The sequence below is a fragment of the Engystomops pustulosus genome, chromosome 4, assembly GCF_040894005.1.
Source record: "Engystomops pustulosus chromosome 4, aEngPut4.maternal, whole genome shotgun sequence".
Lineage (NCBI taxonomy): Eukaryota > Metazoa > Chordata > Amphibia > Anura > Leptodactylidae > Engystomops > Engystomops pustulosus.
Window position 1 is genome coordinate 77207945 of NC_092414.1, and position 19901 is coordinate 77227845.

Here is a 19901-nt window from a genome sequence, read left to right on the forward strand (position 1 = left end):
TCAAGATCTGAGCCGAACCGGCATCAGGATAAACGGGGTGCCGGCTGTAACTAGTAGCCGACACCCCAGTGTAACACCTGCAGTCGGAGTGGGCTCCGATCGCTGGTGTTTAACCCGTTAAATGCCGCAGTCAGTGCGACCACAGTATTTAACCTGCCTTTGGGGGGCTTTCCACCAAGATCGTCCCACCCCGCGCCGTTTTCGGGGGGCGCGGATCTTTGCTATGGCAGCCCTGGGGTCCAATCAGGACCCCAGAGCTGTCTGTAGTCACTGTCTGAAAGATGGCATCTGTGACATGCATGAGCATAGGCTGACATTGCTAATACCCTGCAATACATCAGTATTGCAGAGTATTATCATGAACAAGCAATCAGATGATTACTTGTTCATGTCCCATGGTGGAAATAGTAAAAAAGTAAAAAAAAATATTATTCAATAAAAAAATAAAGCAATAAATCAATAAAAATGCCCATAAGCCCCATAACATATAAAGAGACCTATAACCCCAAAAAAGTCTAAATCATAACACAAACCTCACATATATAGTATCACCGCTTCTGTAACAACCTGTAGAATAACAGTAAATAATTATTGAACCCGCATGATGAACGCCATTAAAAAAAATATATAAAAACCCGCCAAAAATTATGATTTTTACCTATTCAATCCCACAAAAAATGCAATAAAAGGTGATCAAAAAAACATATGTACTCCAAAATGATCCTATTGCAAAATACAACATGCCCCACAAAAAAACAAGCCGCCAACCAGCTCCATAGCCAAAAAATTAAAAATGTTATGCCCCTCGAAAGACGGCGCTGCAAAAATGATAATTTTTCCCACATTAGGGTTTTATTTGACAAATTTAGTAAAACGTAAGAAAAAATATTCAAGATTGTTATCTCCGTAATCGAATTCAACCACAGAATAAAGATAACATGATTATTAGTCTATACGGTGAACACACAAAAAAAAAGTTAAAAATCCAGTACAGAATTGATGCTTTGCTACTCCTGCCCTCAAAAAAAAAAAATAGGGGATACCAAACCAAAATGGTAACACTGGAAAAAGCATCTCATTTCGCAAAAAAATGCCGTCACATGGCCCCAATAACGAAAAAGCAAAGGGACCAATGGGAAAACTAAAATCCTGGCAGCTGCAGGGCGCTCCTTCCCTCCTCCGCCTCGCTGTGCCCCCATAACACAAGTAACGGTCACATGTGGGGGGTCTCTGTACTTGGGAGGAATTGCAGAACAAATTGTAAGGTGGGTTTTTCTCTTTTTATCCTTTGGAAATGTGTAAATATGTGTAGGGCTAAATGAACGTATAACCGACAAAATTTGACCATTCTAAATTTCACCGCCATTTTGATTTGATTACTATGAAGATATCAAGGGGTTAACAATCTTCCTAAAAGCTGTTTCTGATAGTTTGAGGGCTGCAGATTTGAAAATGGGTTGATTATATAGGGGGGTTTTGATGTTAAATATGTAAAATTTCACTAAAAACTGTATGTATCCCCAAAATAGTCAATTCTGAAAATACTTAAAATCGATATTCGATTTGTAAGCCGTGTGACATCAAAATAAATTATCGAGACATTTAAAAAATGATGAAAATGTAAAGTAGACATATGGGAAATGTTATTCAGCAACTTATTTAGGTGGTAAATCTAACTGCCTGAAAACACAATGATTTTAAATGTCGAAAATGGCAAATTTTTCAAAAAATTCATCATTTTCTTTTTTGTAAATAAACGCAAAACTTATCAGCCAAAATTTACCACTAAAATGAAGTACAACATGTAGGGAGAAAACAATCTCAGAATCGCTTCAAAAGTTATAACCATATAAAGTGACACAAGTCAGAATACAAAAAATGGGGCTGAGCTTGAAGCTGTAAACTGGCTGCATCCTTAAGGGGTTAAATACATACTTAAAGGGCACCTACCACCCCGATTCTACCTATAAAGGTAGAAGGGGTGGTAGGTGGATGGATGGGACGTGAGGATAACCCTTTTTTGGGCTAATCCTCACGTCCCGGGTGTCTTTTAAAAAACTTTATTACATCTATATGCAAATTTTTTTATGTGGCTACTAGCCGGACATGAGGCTACTAGTCGCGGCTACTCCACGCCCCAGTAGCCGCGTTACTCCGCCTACCAGATAATCTTGGGCGCGCAACTCCTGGTAGCTGCACGCCCTCGGCTGCGCGGCCGCGGCTCCGGAACTACTGCGCATGCGCAGTAGCCAGGGGACTCGGACGAGGGCGTGCAGCTACCAGGAGCTGCACGCCGAAGATTTCCTGGTAGGCGGAGTAACGCGGCTACTGGGGCGTGGAGTAGCCGCGACTAGTAGCCTAATGTCAGGCTACTCCACGCCCCAGTAGCCGCATAAAAAAAATTGCATATAGATGTAATAAAGTTTTGTAAAAGACACCCGGGACATGAGGATTAGCCCAAAAAAGGGCTATCCTCACGTCCCATCCATCCACCTACCACCCCTTCTACCTTTATAGGTAGAATCGGGGTGGTAGGTTCCCATTAAGACAAGGAATAGTATATAGAGCTCTATGTATACCATTGATCCCGAATTCACATGAGTAAAACTCCGATTTGATGGGGAACTGGAATAACCTTTTCACTAAAAATTCACTTTGGATGATTGGGTATCTAAAGAGAACTAGCGAGAAACTTGTGAGCAAAATAAAGTAAATTCAGACTTTCAGCTCTCATCCTGATTTCAGTAATTTGGTACATAAACTCCAAACAAATACAGAAACATTAACAACTGAAATAAAAGAAAGTAAACATATGAAACTGGGACTGTCAGGATTTTGAGACACGGCCAAATTTATAACAGGAAGAATAAACAACAGACCTCTCCCTATTGTAATAAACAAAAGTATACAGACATTTCCACATCAGATCTGTCAAGTGCTGACGAAAATATAGTACTCTAGTAACGACAATGGTGGGGGTGGGACTAAAAGAAACAATATAAAAAAAAAAATATTTTTATATGTTGAGTCATCATCCTTGACTATGTTATGTGGCATCTGGTGTAGGTGCCTTGTCATCTGTTAGCTGGTCCATCTTTACAAATAGGGATGAGTTCTGCTATACACGGCCCAGCGGGTCCACCTTTATAAATAGAAACGCAACTATATTTGGCCCAGTGAATGGTCCATCTGTTCAACTATAGTCTGGGACTTTTACACCACTAGGAGCAGTATGTTGCCTCTTCAACGTGCAACCATCGTCCACATTATTTCCCTCTCGTCTTTTAGGGAATATGACCCCTGATGTACAAATATGTCAATAATCAGTCATCATTGGCACTTTCAGAAGCACAAACTGTAGTTTTACATAAGGATATTGAACTATTGAGAGAATTGGAGGAGACTGAATTTGGTCCTCTGATGGTGCAATCCTCTTAAAGGGGTAATCGCACGAAGACACGGTTCTTAAAGGACACCTGTCATCAGGTCTCTGTCACTATTTGTTTCACCTCTACCCGTTGGAACAGCTCACAAGGATCCCATCCCAGCATTTATCTAGTCAATTCATACTTTAAGCATTATAAAATCATCTTTTCTTTATTATGTAAATAAGGGTGGTCACATGGTCAGAGGCAGTGATGTCACCCCTGTTACCCCTCCCCTCTCCTCCCCCTGCTCATGTCTGTGTGTAATGTATAGTAAAGCATTGCTAGTGTCTGTGCTTCATCGGCTGACATGCTCTCCTCCTAATACACGGCGGAGGAACTACCATCATAAATCCCGGCCGGACCCGAATCCAGCGCAGAGAACGCGCCGCTGGATCGCGAATGGACCGGGTAAGTAAATCTGCCCCATTGTCTCTCATAGCACAGAGGAATCATGAAGCGTCTGCTTAGTTAGTCCCTGTCAACACTCTGGATTCCTACACTGACCTGTCTAGAGAATGATAGGACCGAAAACAGCAATAGATTAAATTTATAGATAAATTAATAGATAAAATTTCAAAGTAAGAGGTTATAAATGATCTTTAGTGTGTAAACATCACTAGAGGATTAACCCCTTAACGCTCTGCGCCATAGCTCTACGGCGCAGAGGTGCACAGGGTGTATGAAGAGGGCTCAAGGGCTGAGCCCTTTTCATACAAGGTTTGGGGTTGTTACATATTGCAGCAAACCCCCACCGACTGCGGTCGGTGCTTGCACCGATCACGGCTATCAACACTTCCAATGCTGCCGGCAAAGCTGCCGACGGCATTTACAAGACGGCAGCGCGTGGGCGCCGCCATCTTTCTTCCGATCGTGGCTCCCCCGAACGTCATCGGTTGCCATGACACCCTCGGGTCTTCGTCAGACCCGTGGCTGAATGGTTTCTGCAGATTCTTTAAAATGAGCCAGTGGCTCATTGTAATGAATCCTATGCAAAAACGCCATATACTGCAATACAGTTGTATTGCAGTATATGGTAGGAACGATCTGACCATCTAGGGTTAATGTACCCTAGAGGGTCTAAGAAATAGAGAAAAAAAAAGTAAAAAAAATTAATAAAATATAAAAAATTCAAATCACCCCCCTTTCCCTAGAACTGATATAAAACATAATAAACAGTAAAAATCACTAACACGTTAGGTATCGCCGCGTCCCAAAATGCCTGATCTATCAAAATATAAAAACGGTTATAACCGGCGGTGACCTCCGAAACGGGAAATAGTGCCAAAATGTCTGAAATGCGACTTTTACACCATTTTACATCACATAAAAAATGGAATAACATTGTAAAAATGTCGCACAGACCTCAAAATGGTAGCAATGCAAAGGAATTAGTAGTGGACATTTGTGCCACAAAAGAGGCACAAACAGGTTTGTCATGCCGGACTAGGAATGGTAGAGGAATACAAAAGAAAGGGAAAAAAACATAAGCAGGAAGATATGCATAATCCAGGTGCTCATATAAAACAGCAGATTAACGATGCATGTAAGACCTTGGCATAATAATCATTGCAGGAAGACACCATTTGAAGGTCTGGCAAGACAATAAGTAATAAAAACAACAACTAAAAAAAGCTAAACATACAAACAGTCACCATTGCCATAGTGCTGCCTCTGGGATCTGGCGCTACAAGTGAAATCATGGGGGAAGGCAAGAACCAGGGGTCACACAGTTGGGCATATGACTAGTTAGGGTGTGGGGGACTGGGCCTCAAGTCACCTAGCTCATATAGCATGGAATCTTTCCTCATTTTTCTGTGGACAAAGATCCACTTCTTAAGAGGGAGTGGCATTGGCTGTCTTTATCCCGTGAAAGAGGACTGGTGCATGGGCAGACATCCAGAAGAGTTTTCTTGGCACAGAACAGGGTCTCTCTGCATATGCTGAATACTTTCTGTAGCAATCAAAAGTAAACACACCTTAGGGCTACCAGGGAAAGCCACCCTCATTTTGTCAAAGAGAAACTTACGGATCTGTTCCCAGAAACCCTTGACCACTGGGCAGGACCATAGAAAATGAGAAGAAAGGTACCATGATTAAGGGTGCCGCGTGCACCTGAAACACGTAGGTTGTTTTTCCTCTTTATGGTCTAGAAAGATATGCAGTGTAAATTTTATATATGCTTCAAATAAAGTCTGGACGGACATTGAATACTTTTTACCCTGTCAATGGTGCGGAGACTGTTTCTTTTACTATGTTCAAATACCCACACCACGGATGTGAGGATGTCCAGCACATGTGAGCGGTGCGAATCGGTGAGCAACACAAATTTTCTCTTTTTTTTCTAAACTTGCTAACTTTAGCTGGAGTCAAATATGTGCAGTAGAGGATATACAATTGGAACAAACAATCTCCAGAACCGGGAAATACTAGCTTAGGCATAGAGAGAGAGAAACGTCCTATTCCTAATTCTTTAGTTGGCCAACTTCCCCTTTCCAGTGGGCTCTAGCCAGAGCAATTGTCTGCTTGATGGCAGCAGGAGATAAGGGCCTTTCCTGTAATGGGGGCTGCCAGTGCCTCGCTATCAGTAGGGCACAGGGAGAGGAGGGAGGCAAGGTAATCAACAGAATCCTGAGGGGATACAGAATAAGTAGAGGAGTAAAGGTGTACAATTCACTGAATGTGTTAAAGACATCCCAAGGGTCTCGATGCATTAGGGTACCCTCACTCATACTTACCTATCAATCTGCAATGTAAAATTGAGTATATTATTGCTATGGCGACTTGAAGATGAAATAGTAGCATTTTTTAAATCTGGATAGAGAATGTCCTAGAAATGATATGAGCATCACGTCAATCCTGAGTAGCAGCCCCTTTTGTAGGATAATTTAATGGGCAGATTGTTTCCTGATGTTTCGTTTTTATATATCATCCAGATCTACTTCTACTTTTTTGCATTATAGTATTCTATACAGTCTGGAGTGGTCTAGTTACAAATATATATATATTTTTTTATGGTTCAACTGCAGTCAGAACTATGTTTGTAATGATAGGTCTTACCACCTTTCTGGGTGCAGTTATGTGTATCATCAGTCTTATGATCTTAGTGCCATATAGCATTGAAATTAGCTTTTATTGACTCACTGTCCTATTTTGTACAGGGAGGCCTAACAAGCGGTAACTAAAATAAAGAGGGCATTATAAGCGAGGGGGGGCTGCAGGAAAGGGGCATTTAGAAAACGGGGCAGCATTATAAGTTGGTACTGGAATAAATGGAGACCACACAAAGGGGACAATATTCAGGGCGGGAGGCCACAGGCATGAGGGCAGTATACACTGTGTGTCGCCAAAGGAGGGACGAAAAATTTCAGTGTTCTACTACCCTTTTGTATTTTCCACGCCTCAATGTATGATACATAATGACAAGAAACTAGCTAAATGTCCGTATAGCCGAGCACTTGCCATATACCGAGGCGGCGTCGCTCATTGTGTGGACAGCGGCCATGCCACCCGGCACAGAGCACTAGTCCTCCCGCCAGGACACACAATCAATCGCTATTTCCTTGTTCTCTGCTCTTGTGAGTGTGCGCAGTATCGGCGCTCGGCTGCGCAGGTCTGGTTCCGGGATCTAGTGACAGCGGCTGGATGCAGTACACGTGACCTGGTGGCAGGGACTGGTAAGGGTGGCTGAGGGATGCTGCCCGTCCTGCCATGCTGCTCAACTCCCTGCTGAAACTCCTGCAGAGACAGACCTATACCTGCCTGTCCCACAGGTATGGCCTCTATCTCTGCTTCGGGGGCATGGTGCTGATGATCGTCTCGGCTCTGCAGTTTGGAGAGGTGGGTAACGCTTTCCTTGCTCCTGGCAGCTGTGCAGTAAAGGTTCCATAGTGATCTCAGAAGACTATATAAATATTAGTACAGTCGGTCCCCTACTTAAGAACACTCGACTTACATACGACCCCTAGTTACAAACGGACCACTGGATATTGGTAATTCACTGTACTTTAGTCCTAAGCTACAATTAACAGCTGTAACAGTTATCAAATCTGTCTGTAATGAAGCTTTATTGTTAATCCTGATTCTTATGACAACCCATCATTTTTAAAATCCAATTGTCACAGAGACCAAAAAAGTTCTGGCTGGGATTACAATGATAAAATATACAGTTCCGACTAACATACAAATTCAACTTAAGAACAAACCTACAGACCCTATCTTGTATGTAACCCGGGGACTGCCTGTATATGAGATACATAAAAACTCATTCCCTGTAGTCTAGATCTCTCCCCCAGGATAACTAGTGACAATGCTCAGTGTGATTACCAGACAGTAGATTACGAGTACCCCACCCCCTTATACCCTGACACCACTTAGTGCCAAAGCAGAAGTACTTGTGAAAAATGACACCTAGGATGACCACATCTGGTATCCGGAAAGAAAACAGTACATTCTGCAGGAACAAACAAAACCTACAGGTTTCTAGGCAGTGATGACAAATTCTTTTTCACTGAAGTTGGATATTGAACGCTCCGCAGCAAGGACAAATGCCAGTTTCTTGCTTTAGCTTCATTTCCTATACTTTATACCTTTTGCATTGCAAAAGTTGAATTTGACTTGCTGCTGGACATTTCACTGAGCAGGGGCTGCTGCTGCTGGACATTTCACTGAGCAGGGGCGGCTGCTGCTGCTGGACATTTCACTGAGCAGGGGCTGCTGCTGCTGCTGGACATTTCACTGAGCAGGGGCTGCTGCTGCTGCTGGACATTTCACTGAGCAGGGGCTGCTGCTGCTGCTGGACATTTCACTGAGCAGGGGCTGCTGCTGCTGCTGGACATTTCACTGAGCAGGGGCGGCTGCTGCTGCTGGACATTTCACTGAGCAGGGGCGGCTGCTGCTGCTGCTGGACATTTCACTGAGCAGGGGCGGCTGCTGCTGGACATTTCACTGAGCAGGGGCGGCTGCTGCTGGACATTTCACTGAGCAGGGGCGGCTGCTGCTGGACATTTCACTGAGCAGGGGCGGCTGCTGCTGGACATTTCACTGAGCAGGGGCGGCTGCTGCTGGACATTTCACTGAGCAGGGGCGGCTGCTGCTGGACATTTCACTGAGCAGGGGCGGCTGCTGCTGGACATTTCACTGAGCAGGGGCGGCTGCTGCTGGACATTTCACTGAGCAGGGGCGGCTGCTGCTGGACATTTCACTGAGCAGGGGCGGCTGCTGCTGGACATTTCACTGAGCAGGGGCGGCTGCTGCTGGACATTTCACTGAGCAGGGGCGGCTGCTGCTGGACATTTCACTGAGCAGGGGCGGCTGCTGCTGGACATTTCACTGAGCAGGGGCGGCTGCTGCTGGACATTTCACTGAGCAGGGGCGGCTGCTGCTGGACATTTCACTGAGCAGGGGCGGCTGCTGCTGGACATTTCACTGAGCAGGGGCGGCTGCTGCTGGACATTTCACTGAGCAGGGGCGGCTGCTGCTGGACATTTCACTGAGCAGGGGCGGCTGCTGCTGGACATTTCACTGAGCAGGGGCGGCTGCTGCTGGACATTTCACTGAGCAGGGGCGGCTGCTGCTGGACATTTCACTGAGCAGGGGCGGCTGCTGCTGGACATTTCACTGAGCAGGGGCGGCTGCTGCTGGACATTTCACTGAGCAGGGGCGGCTGCTGCTGGACATTTCACTGAGCAGGGGCGGCTGCTGCTGGACATTTCACTGAGCAGGGGCGGCTGCTGCTGGACATTTCACTGAGCAGGGGCGGCTGCTGCTGGACATTTCACTGAGCAGGGGCGGCTGCTGCTGGACATTTCACTGAGCAGGGGCGGCTGCTGCTGGACATTTCACTGAGCAGGGGCGGCTGCTGCTGGACATTTCACTGAGCAGGGGCGGCTGCTGCTGGACATTTCACTGAGCAGGGGCGGCTGCTGCTGGACATTTCACTGAGCAGGGGCGGCTGCTGCTGGACATTTCACTGAGCAGGGGCGGCTGCTGCTGGACATTTCACTGAGCAGGGGCGGCTGCTGCTGGACATTTCACTGAGCAGGGGCGGCTGCTGCTGGACATTTCACTGAGCAGGGGCGGCAGCAGCTGCTGCTGCTGGACATTTCACTGAGCAGGGGCGGCAGCAGCTGCTGCTGCTGGACATTTCACTGAGCAGGGGCGGCTGCTGCTGCTGCTGCTGGACATTTCACTGAGCAGGGGCGGCTGCTGCTGCTGCTGGACATTTCACTGAGCAGGGGCGGCTGCTGCTGCTGCTGGACATTTCACTGAGCAGGGGCGGCTGCTGCTGCTGCTGGACATTTCACTGAGCAGGGGCGGCTGCTGCTGCTGCTGGACATTTCACTGAGCAGGGGCGGCTGCTGCTGCTGCTGGACATTTCACTGAGCAGGGGCGGCTGCTGCTGCTGCTGGACATTTCACTGAGCAGGGGCGGCTGCTGCTGCTGCTGCTGCTGGACATTTCACTGAGCAGGGGCGGCTGCTGCTGCTGCTGCTGCTGGACATTTCACTGAGCAGGGGCGGCTGCTGCTGCTGCTGCTGGACATTTCACTGAGCAGGGGCGGCTGCCGCTGCTGCTGCTGGACATTTCACTGAGCAGGGGCGGCTGCCGGACCTTTTTAATCTGAGCGGGGGTGGCTGCTGGCCGCATCGCTGAGCGGGGGCGGCTGCCGGACCTTTTTAATCTGAGCGGGGGCGGCTGCTGCCCGCATTACTGAGCGGGGATGGCTGATGGACATTTTATTAAAGAGTAGCTGCTGCATTCCCCCCCCCCCCCCCCCCCTACTCAATAAGTTTTCCAGGTTTTTTTTTTTGGTAAAATTAGGTTCCTCGTATTATATACTTAGGTGTATATAGTATGACAAATATTCAACTGACCTTTTCGATGAACTAACAATTACTTTTTTATAAGTTTTATCCCTGAATAAACATTTATGGCATTTGCACAAGATAGAGTATCTGATACTAAACCAGTACAATGTACAGACATGATTGTGTAGTCACAAGGACCTTCAGATGTGTAACCTCAAAGAAATAGAAGAAACTTGCCCTGATTCTGTTTCCTTTTACATTGAGACGGTAATTTTACAGAGACAAAATCATAAACATTTTTCCTTTTGCTCTATCAAAGTTGGATGCACAGAGATTTACAACGTTACTACCTGTAAGAGAGTATTGTGGCTTAACCCTCATTTTGGTTTCATAGTCTGATGTACATGGAAGGCCCCAGCATATGGTTTTATTTTCCTAAGGTTATACCTGAAGCAAACAACGGTCCACCCATGTGTCATCCATTGGTGAACTCGGCTCATGTGCCGATGACAATTGAAAATGCACTTCACCTGCTCTATCGTTTGTGCCTCGGATAGTCGGCTCATGCACATGAGCACATAGCAGTGAATAAGAACATGTCCAAGTCACTGAAAAAAAGAGCAGCACACGTCCTAAGTCACATATTGTTGGCTGGTGGCCTAAGGGTGCGACCACACGTTTAGTTTTTCAGCTGCAGTTTTTGATGCTCAAACCAGGAATGGAGTAAAAGCAGGAGGGTGTTTAACGCATCCGTTTCAAAATGTATTGCAACAGCTGAAGAGAGATTTGCCTAATTAGTGCAACTGATCACAACCAGTTTTATTTGCTTCTTTAACCCCTTAACGCTCTGCGCCGTAGCTCTACGGCGCAGAGGTATAAGGGATGTATGAAGAGGGCTCATGGGCTGAGTCCTCTTCATACAGAGGTGGGGGTTTTTGCATTTTGCACAAAATCCCCACCGCTAATAACCGCGATGGTAGGAGCGATCTGACCATCTAGGGTTAATGTACCCTAGATGGTCTAAAAGATAGTGAAAAAAAAAAGAAAAAAAAAAGTTTAAAAAATAAAAAAAAATTAATAAAATATTAAAAGTTCAAATCACCCCCCTTTCCCTAGAACGGATATAAAACATAACAAACAGTAAAAATCACAGACATATTAGGTATCGCCGCGTCCCAAAATGCCCGATCTATCAAAATATAAAAACGGTTACGGCCGGCGGTGACCTCCGAGGCGGGAAATGGCGCCCAAATGTCCGAAATGCGACTTTTACACCTTTTTACATAACATAAAAATGAAATAAAAAATGATCAAAATGTCGCACAGACCTCAAAATGGTAGCAATGAAAACGTCGACTCATTTCGCAAAAAATGACCCCTCACACATCTCCGTGCGCCAAAGTATGAAAAAGTTATTAGCGTCAGAAGATGGCAAAAATTTTTTTTTCTTTTTTGTACACATTCGTTTAATTTTTGAAAATGTATTAAAACACAATAAAACCTATATAAATTTGGTATCACCGCGATCGCACCGAACCAAAGAATAAAGTAGGCGTGTTATTTGGAGCGAAGAGTGAAAGTCGTAAAAACTGCGCCCACAAGAACGTGATGCACGTGCGTTTTTTTTTCAATTTTTCCACATTTGGAATTTTTTTTCAGCTTCGCAGTACACGGCATGTTAAAATAAATAACATTACGGGAAAGTAAAATTTGTTACGCACAAAATAAGCCCTCACACAGGTCTGTACACGTAAAAATGAAAAAGTTATGGATTTTTGAAGTTGGAGAGCGAGAAATTAGCTGAAAAACCCTCCGTCCTTAAGGGGTTAATGCACAGAATAACAAAATAAACAGGCCTTATGGCCATAAACTATTCAACAAGGTTGTTTCTTAATTACAGAGAAGCCTGTCAATCTGCAACTTAGAGGGGCTCTGGGAACCGCCACATTAGCCTTTCAGGCTCATTAGCATAATTTGAATAGTTCATTTTAGAAGGAAGGAGGCCATGGATAACAAATGTAAGATGATTACCATAGTCACGGTGCCCGGATCTATGAGTAAATGTCCCTAGTTTATCCATGCTTGATTTTGATGGTAGATTTCCTTTAAAGTAGAGAAGCTTTATGGAACACCGATATTTGGCTTGTTGTCTATGGTGGTTATAGTTATAGTTGCTTTATCACTATGAGGACCCAAAACAAAACTGCCAAAATCTCACAAGAGCAACATTTTTTTTCCAGGTGGTTCTGGAGTGGAGTCGAGATCAGTATCATGTATTATTTGATACTTACCGGGACAACATTGCTGGGAAGTCATTTCAGAACAGGTATTTCAGAACAGTTAAACTTCAAGCAGCTTGAAAAACAAATAAAACTTTTATTAAATGTGTGTTAACAGTAGGGTTTCCATTCATCTGTCAGCAGCAAATAGAGCCAACGTCAGTGAAATGCATCCACAATTTTGTTTGCATAATATGGTACTGCTCACACATCATATCTCATGGAAATAAAGCAACTGGCGTTATCCAAGGTCTGAAAATCTTTTCTTTAGGCCAGGGTGGACATGTAAAGCAACTGTGTACTAAATACGGCAGTTCAAAGTCATTATGATATAATATCAGTACCTTCTTTATCATTCCTGGGATTGGATAAATAGTGGAATATGAATACTAGTATCTTAGCTTAGATCAATTTTGCTTAAAATGTTACTCCATCTGTAACATCCACGCAGCTTTTCCTGAAGTGGGCGTGACTTCCTGGTTGTGACATCAGCTATCAGCAATGATGCCAATAGCACTCAGGAGATTCAGATGACTGTCATCAGCTCATCCAATCAGGATACAGACTCAGTGTCACTCCTTGTACACAGATCTAGTGCAGAGCAAGGCAGGGAAGACAGCACTTGGGCTGTACATCATACCGTAGTCTACTACATCACAAAGAAAAAGCTATATTAAAACATGTCCACCAACACTATAAAACATATAAATAGGAATAAAGTGTACATTCTGTACATCTCATAGTGCCCCTCCCAACAACATCCATCCACCCTCCTCTCCACCGTCTAGATACGGATACCCATGGCAACCAACCAGCCAAGCAAAGACAACCAGAGGGACAAGGTAAAACCTGCATAAGCAGGCAAACGGCTGCAAATAGTTAATTGTAGTGTAAATAAGAGAATTGTTTAATTTAGTTTAGTGAAGAGCTAGGCAAAAGTTTTTATACTTTATGGTTATACTTTAAGTAATGTGAAGCAATTTCTTTCCCGCACTGATATGCAGAAATCCTCCAAACAAGACATTGCACATTTTTATGTTGATAGTAGAGATCAATGGTTTCTTAACAAGTGCATTATTCTATGAAAGAAAAACTGTTTCTGCTTATTGACTATTTATTCTTTTCTTCTGTGTCCATCATACAGGCTATGTCTTCCCATGCCAATTGATGTAGTATATACTTGGGTTAACGGTACTGATCCAGAACTAGTAAAGCAGCTACGGGATGTTCGAGAGCAAATGGAAGAAGAGCAGAGAGCTTTGAGGTATTTTTTTTTTCCGAGCAGCAATTCAATAATGTGAGGCAGGATTCAAACCTGACTGACAGTTTTAAGAGAACAATGACATTGTTGGGTATTAAGAGGTTGTATATTACAATAAAATAACACATAAAACAGTCAAATTGGCTTTGTGAAAATATAAATAAAATCCATTCTTTCTTCCTGGGAGCCCCCTTAATATACACTGCCTAGTTGCCCCCACTCTGAACTTTTTGGTCCCATAATTACATCCCAACATAAGAAGATGTCATCACTAGTGTGATGGTGACTTTCCTCTGTCGGGTTGATATCATATAACAAGAAGCTGCAGAGTGGTGGGAAACTGGACCTTGTCATAAACAAAGCAGTGGGGTTTGAAAGTGAGTATGGCATTTTTTTATTCTACCTTTTTATTTGACTATCTTTCTGTATATGTCAAGCACATCAGTGTTATGTCTGATATTGTACAATGCTACATTGTGATAATTAAATAATCTTTTTCAGTTTATAGATAATTGGGATTTAGGCCTCATTCACATAACCGTCTGGAGGGATGTATATGCGGCCACATATACGTCCCCATAGACGGCAATGGCTGCTAGGCAGCGGTACTGTGACACACACGTGTGGCACCAATCTGCGCCGTACACGGGGAAAAGATAGAGCATTCTTTATCTTTCCCTGTATCTGAGGCCGTGCGGCGCTTTTTTTTATGGATGGGCTGTATGTTGCCGGGCGGGCATACGGCTGTATGAATGTACCCTTCGTTTTTTTTTTTTCTTGCCCATTGGGTCCTTGTACAATACAGTGTATTTTTTGTGTTCAAAACATTTATTATCCTTTCATTTATTTTAGGGAACTTATTGGAAGTAACAGGACAGAGCCAACAAGAAAAGGGTAAGCATATAAAACTAGTTTTTATTAACAACCCTATGAACCTTTGGTTAAAAATGGCTAAAGGATTTCTACACGAAAATTACACATTATCGTTTCTGATAAAGTATATAAATACATGTCTTGGACTAGAAGACACACTTTTTAGGAAGAAAAAATTCTTGCTGAAAAGTGCCTGCTTCTTATACACCGAAGGTCAGGAGGATCCAGCACTGCCAGACCCTCCTGACCGCTGTAATGGAGATCGGGTGATGCCCTGATATAGAGCTGCACCCGATCTCCCAGAGAGGAGCCTCCGCACTGCTATCTCCCTCTGCCTACAGGTACAGGACCTGCGGTGATGTCAGATGCATGTGACTGATCACATGCTTTTTACATCACCACAGATCTGATACTGCTATGCTGCGCTGGTACAGGGTAAGAAGAAGGGGAACGGGGAAAGGGTTCTGTATGTGTGGAGTACTTCCCAGTGTGTTACTTATATGTGTATTGTAGAGCTGTGTTTGTATTTGTGTATAGTGGCACCCGGTCAGTCTGTGTGTATAGTAGTGGTGAGTGCGTTCCTATTTCTGTGTGTGTAAATGTATGGTTGAAGCAGAGCTGTGTGTGTAAATGTATGGATGTAGCAGAGCTGTGTGTGCTGTGCTTTAGTGCGACCAACAGGGATATTTTAATTGGTTTAAAATATATTTTTCCTTTTTTGGAAGCCAAAATCTGGGTAATAAGCGTCTTATTGTGCAAAAAGTAGGGTACATATTTTTGACACACAAACATTTGAAGGAAATCTACCATCTGATTCCATATCAAGCGTTATAAACCAGGGGAACTTACTTGTAGAGCCAGGCACTGTGGTAATTTTATATTTGTTATCCGTGGCCTCCTTCCTTCTAGAAGCAGCTTTTAAAATTATGCTAATAACAATTCCTTTTATTCATATAGCGCACGCAGATTACATATTAGCCAGAAGTACTCTGGTTGGCGTTAGCTGAGCTCATTTGTGCTCTAGCTTCATAGGCTGTTGCACAGTGTAAGAGCACATTGCTCACTCGGCCCTTCTCTTTCCTTCTGCCCACTGTAATCTCACAAAGTGAGAGGGAGACGTGCTCCTGTACAGTTTAACAGCCTGTGAAGCTATAGCATGGACAGCCTCTGGCAATGCTCCCTAGAGCCCTTCTGGCTCATTAGCATAATTTTAGAACTTCATTTGAGAAGGAAAGAAGCAAAGGGTAACTGCTAGCAGTGCGGTGGAGTCTTAGCCGGCACAATTTTAGTGGAGTCGGAGATAAATTGGACCGACTCCACGAACATGTAATAAATGATAAAAATTCTGTTCTAATTGTGAACTCAGGATGTAGACTAGGGGTGAGCAATATTTATTGGTCCAAGGACCATATTGCCATACTGCTCAACTTTAAAGGGCTGCATCATTAACCAGCACTCTAGACGCACCAACAACCATAGTACAGCAATACCGTAAATACTGTACAGCAATACATAGCTTACAATAATAGTGCAGTCCAGAGAATGTAATTATAGTACTGGAGAACCTGTAGCAGGCAACCATAATAATGATGAGCCCCCCCCCCACAGTAGATGATAATAATATTGGAGACCCCCAGAGTAGACAATAATAATATTGGAGACCCCTAGAGTACACGATAATAATATTGGAGACCCCCAGAGCAGTCAAATAGTAAGACACACTGGGGAGCAGACCTTAACTGAAATAAATCCTCTGCTTCCTGGACCAGACTGCTGATGTGTTGTGTAAACTGCAGTCATCTGATTCATGGGCTTACTATTCGTCTGACCATCATTATGTTTTGACTGACCTTTCCTAAGAATGTGTCGTAACAGTAAAGTCCTGGAAACCCTTCTGATGAGAACATAACTGCAATGTCCCCTGCCACTCCACTGCTAATGTGCACGTGATCCTTTATGTTAAGACGCTCTAAAAGCAATGACAAGCATGTGACTAGTGCAGCCCATCACAGGGCCTAGAAATAAGTGTAGCACATGACTGTATGGGCCAGAAGTTGTCATGTGGTATCATGTAGATAAGAGACTGGTGAGTAATTACTGGAGCATTGGATATGAGGTGGCAGAAGATTTAACCCCTTAACGTGCGGGGGATTTGTGAAGAAGGTTTCTGAAGATTCGTTACAATGAGCCAGTGGCTCATTGCAATAAATCCTATGCAAACACTCCATATATTGCAAAACAGTAGTATTGCCGTTTATGGTAGATACGATCAGACCATCTAGGGTTAAAAAGTACCCTAGATGGTATAAGAAATAGTGGGAAAAAAAAAAGTTTAAAGATGTAAAAAATTAATAAATTATTAAAAATTCAAATAACCCCCTCTTTCTCTAAAACTAATATAAACAAAATAAACAGTAACAATCACAAACACATCCAAAAATGCCCGATCTATCAAAATATAAAAACGGTTATTGCCGGCTGTGGCCTTCTTGGCGGCAAAAAAGTCCAAAACGCGACTTTTACACCATTTTACATCACATAAAAATGGAATATAAAGTGATCAAAATGTTGCACAGACCTCAAAATAGTAGCAATGAAAATGTTGTCTCATTTTGCAAAAAATGACACCTCACACAGCTCCATACACCAAAGTATGAAAAAGTTATTAGCGTCAGAAGATGGCAAAAAAATTTTTATTTTTTTTCTGTTTTTGTACACATTCGTTTAATTTTTGAAAATGCAAAAAAAACATATATAAATTTGGTGTCACCGCGATCGTACCGAACCAAAGAATAAAGTAGAGGTGTTATTTGGAGCGCAGAGTAAAAGTCTTAAAACTGAGCCCACAAGAACGAAACTTGCATGCAGGGTTTTTTTCAGTTTTTCCACATTTGGAATTTTTTTCCAGCTTCCCAGTACATGGCATGGAATAATAAATAACATCACGGAAAAGTTAAATTTGTTAGCACGAAATAAGCCCTCACACAGCTCTGTACACGGAAAAATGAAAAAGTTATGGATTTTTGAAGGCGGAGAGCAGGAAATGAGCGAAAAACCCTGCCTCCTTAAGGGGTTAAAGGGACAGAATATTATCTATTTTTAAACCATTTTTTGTATGTTATAGTTTTATGTTATCTGTTTTCAATAAAGCAAAAATTAAATTGAGAATGAATTTTCTTTAAGTAGTGAATACTCAGAGTAGTAGAGTAGAGTTTGCCCGGTTTAGCCGAGTTCATTTGTTTTCTGGCTCAACCAATGCTGAAGAAATGAATACAGTAGGTTTGCAGAGGATTCATAGGATTCAAAATAGATAATATTTTCCGGTATTGGCCGATTGCATCCTCGCATTCTCAGCTCGGCTGCATAACATATCATAGTGTGTACTTCCTAACACTTGTATGTCTTCTAGTTCTAGTGACAAGATGCTGGAGTGCCTGCTCACACATTGTATCCGAGTCCCGATGCTTGTGATAGACCCATCCCTACCTGCCAACACCACCATGAAGGACTTACAATCAAACATGCCTTTCTTTCATGCTGCTATATCATTTTTTCATGTGGCAAAGCCTAAGAACCCATCAACTAATGTCACTGTAGTAGTCTTTGAAGCTCAACAAGATGGTAAGCATTTTGTTTGTTTCTGACTAGTGCCTTACATACTGTATCAACTTGCCCATATCCTATTTTCCCACCTCCTTCCCAGGCCGGTGGCTACCAGTTTGGATTATATTTGTTTTGCAATGTAGCAAAGCTCTGCGCTTGTGAGTCGCTAACCGGTGGCGATTATGTCTCTTTACCGCTTACTTTACTTATTTTTTTCTATTTCTTCAGTTTATATAATGCTGGTTCTGTGGGTTTACTTTAAATGGTTTAAGGATTTAACAAAGCGTTAAATCATTTGTTTTTATGCATTGTGAACTAAACATACCGTGTGAATGCTGTAGCTACACTGATGCAGAAACATATCTTGTTTAATCTCTGAACTGAGTCGTTTAGCTCAAAAACTATTATAAAATTCAGGCCCTTGGGAAAGCTGGATGCAGAATGACTGCCATACATAAACACATTGCTTCCACATACAAAGGAGCTGGCTGAACTGTCCAGATAGGATTAATCAACATGAGCTGGATGACTTGATTGATTACTTCTGCCTGTCAGGGACAACACAATGATGACATATTCTTGGCTTATGCTGGGCAGGACAAGACTGGAGCAGTGTATAATTAGGTTGAGGAGAGCATCAGGGCAGCCGCAGGATTGACAGAGCCTCATTATCATAACTTTATTTCAGCAAAACTCAAACTTCATTCTCAAGATATGTTTGGTTCATAATTCATAAAAGCAAATGGTAGATTTCCTTTAAAATGGAATTATGTTTACTTATACATACATGGGAATCCTAGAAGCTGAAATTTTCCACTGTACTTTTTTTTTCCTAACCTTAGAGGTTTACGGTCCACCACAGAATGCAATTTTGCTGTTTTGTATTTTATACTTTTCTTTATGTAATTATCATTATTTGTTTTCTTTTCTTTGTAGCGGAAACTGGACAGCTAAATGCATTGTTTGAATTTAGAAAGGAAACTGTATGGCGGGCTTATATGGTAGGTTTATCCCACAATGTTGACAAGACGGCACTTAATGTATTTTATACTTCTTTTAATTGGCATTTGTATGTCATGGAGAGAAAATCGTCACTCTTCAGGGACCCAGATGCCAGGCCCCCTAGATCATGTTTCTCATGATATGTCATGGAAATTAAGTATTTTAATGCTCTTTGGACATTGTCTATTGTCCTGGAGAGCTGTGTATCCATAGCTGGGTGTGTTGTTAGTAAGTATAAATGTATTTATATTACTATTAATTGTAGTCGGTTTCGGAGCACTCTGGTGCACTGGTGTGTGAGATCTCGTCACTGTACATTCAACTACATTCAGAACTTTAGCATTCCTTAGAAGGTCTGAGAGTCGGGGTCGGGGAGCCAATGATATTAAGACGAGCAAAGCACTGTAGCACCACACCTGTCATTTAAGTGGATCAATACAATCATTTTATTTTGCTAAATTGAGGGTACACGTTAAAAAGAATACTTTTTCATATGTATAATAACAATAAAAATAATAATTATTTATCTATATAGCGCACACAGATTATGCAGCGCTGCACAAAGCATGTCAAATTGGTCCCTGTCCCCATGGGGCTCACAATCTAAACAACCTAACAGTATGTTTTGGAGTGTGGGAGGAAACCAAAGT

The 19901-nt window shown here is 42.9% G+C and overlaps 1 protein-coding gene across 1 annotated transcript in view; it reads left to right on the plus strand.

Moving 5' to 3' along the window:
• The first annotated feature begins 6943 nt into the window (after positions 1-6943).
• The window catches only part of GNPTAB (N-acetylglucosamine-1-phosphate transferase subunits alpha and beta), a 46559-nt gene continuing 33601 nt past the window's right edge, over positions 6944-19901 (plus strand). Inside the window, exons 1-6 of the mRNA XM_072146396.1 lie at positions 6944-7265; positions 12474-12559; positions 13657-13776; positions 14626-14667; positions 18056-18267; positions 19186-19250. Coding sequence (XP_072002497.1) covers positions 7137-7265; positions 12474-12559; positions 13657-13776; positions 14626-14667; positions 18056-18267; positions 19186-19250 — 654 coding nt within the window. The 5' untranslated portion in view covers positions 6944-7136. The remainder of the gene's footprint in view (positions 7266-12473; positions 12560-13656; positions 13777-14625; positions 14668-18055; positions 18268-19185; positions 19251-19901) is intronic.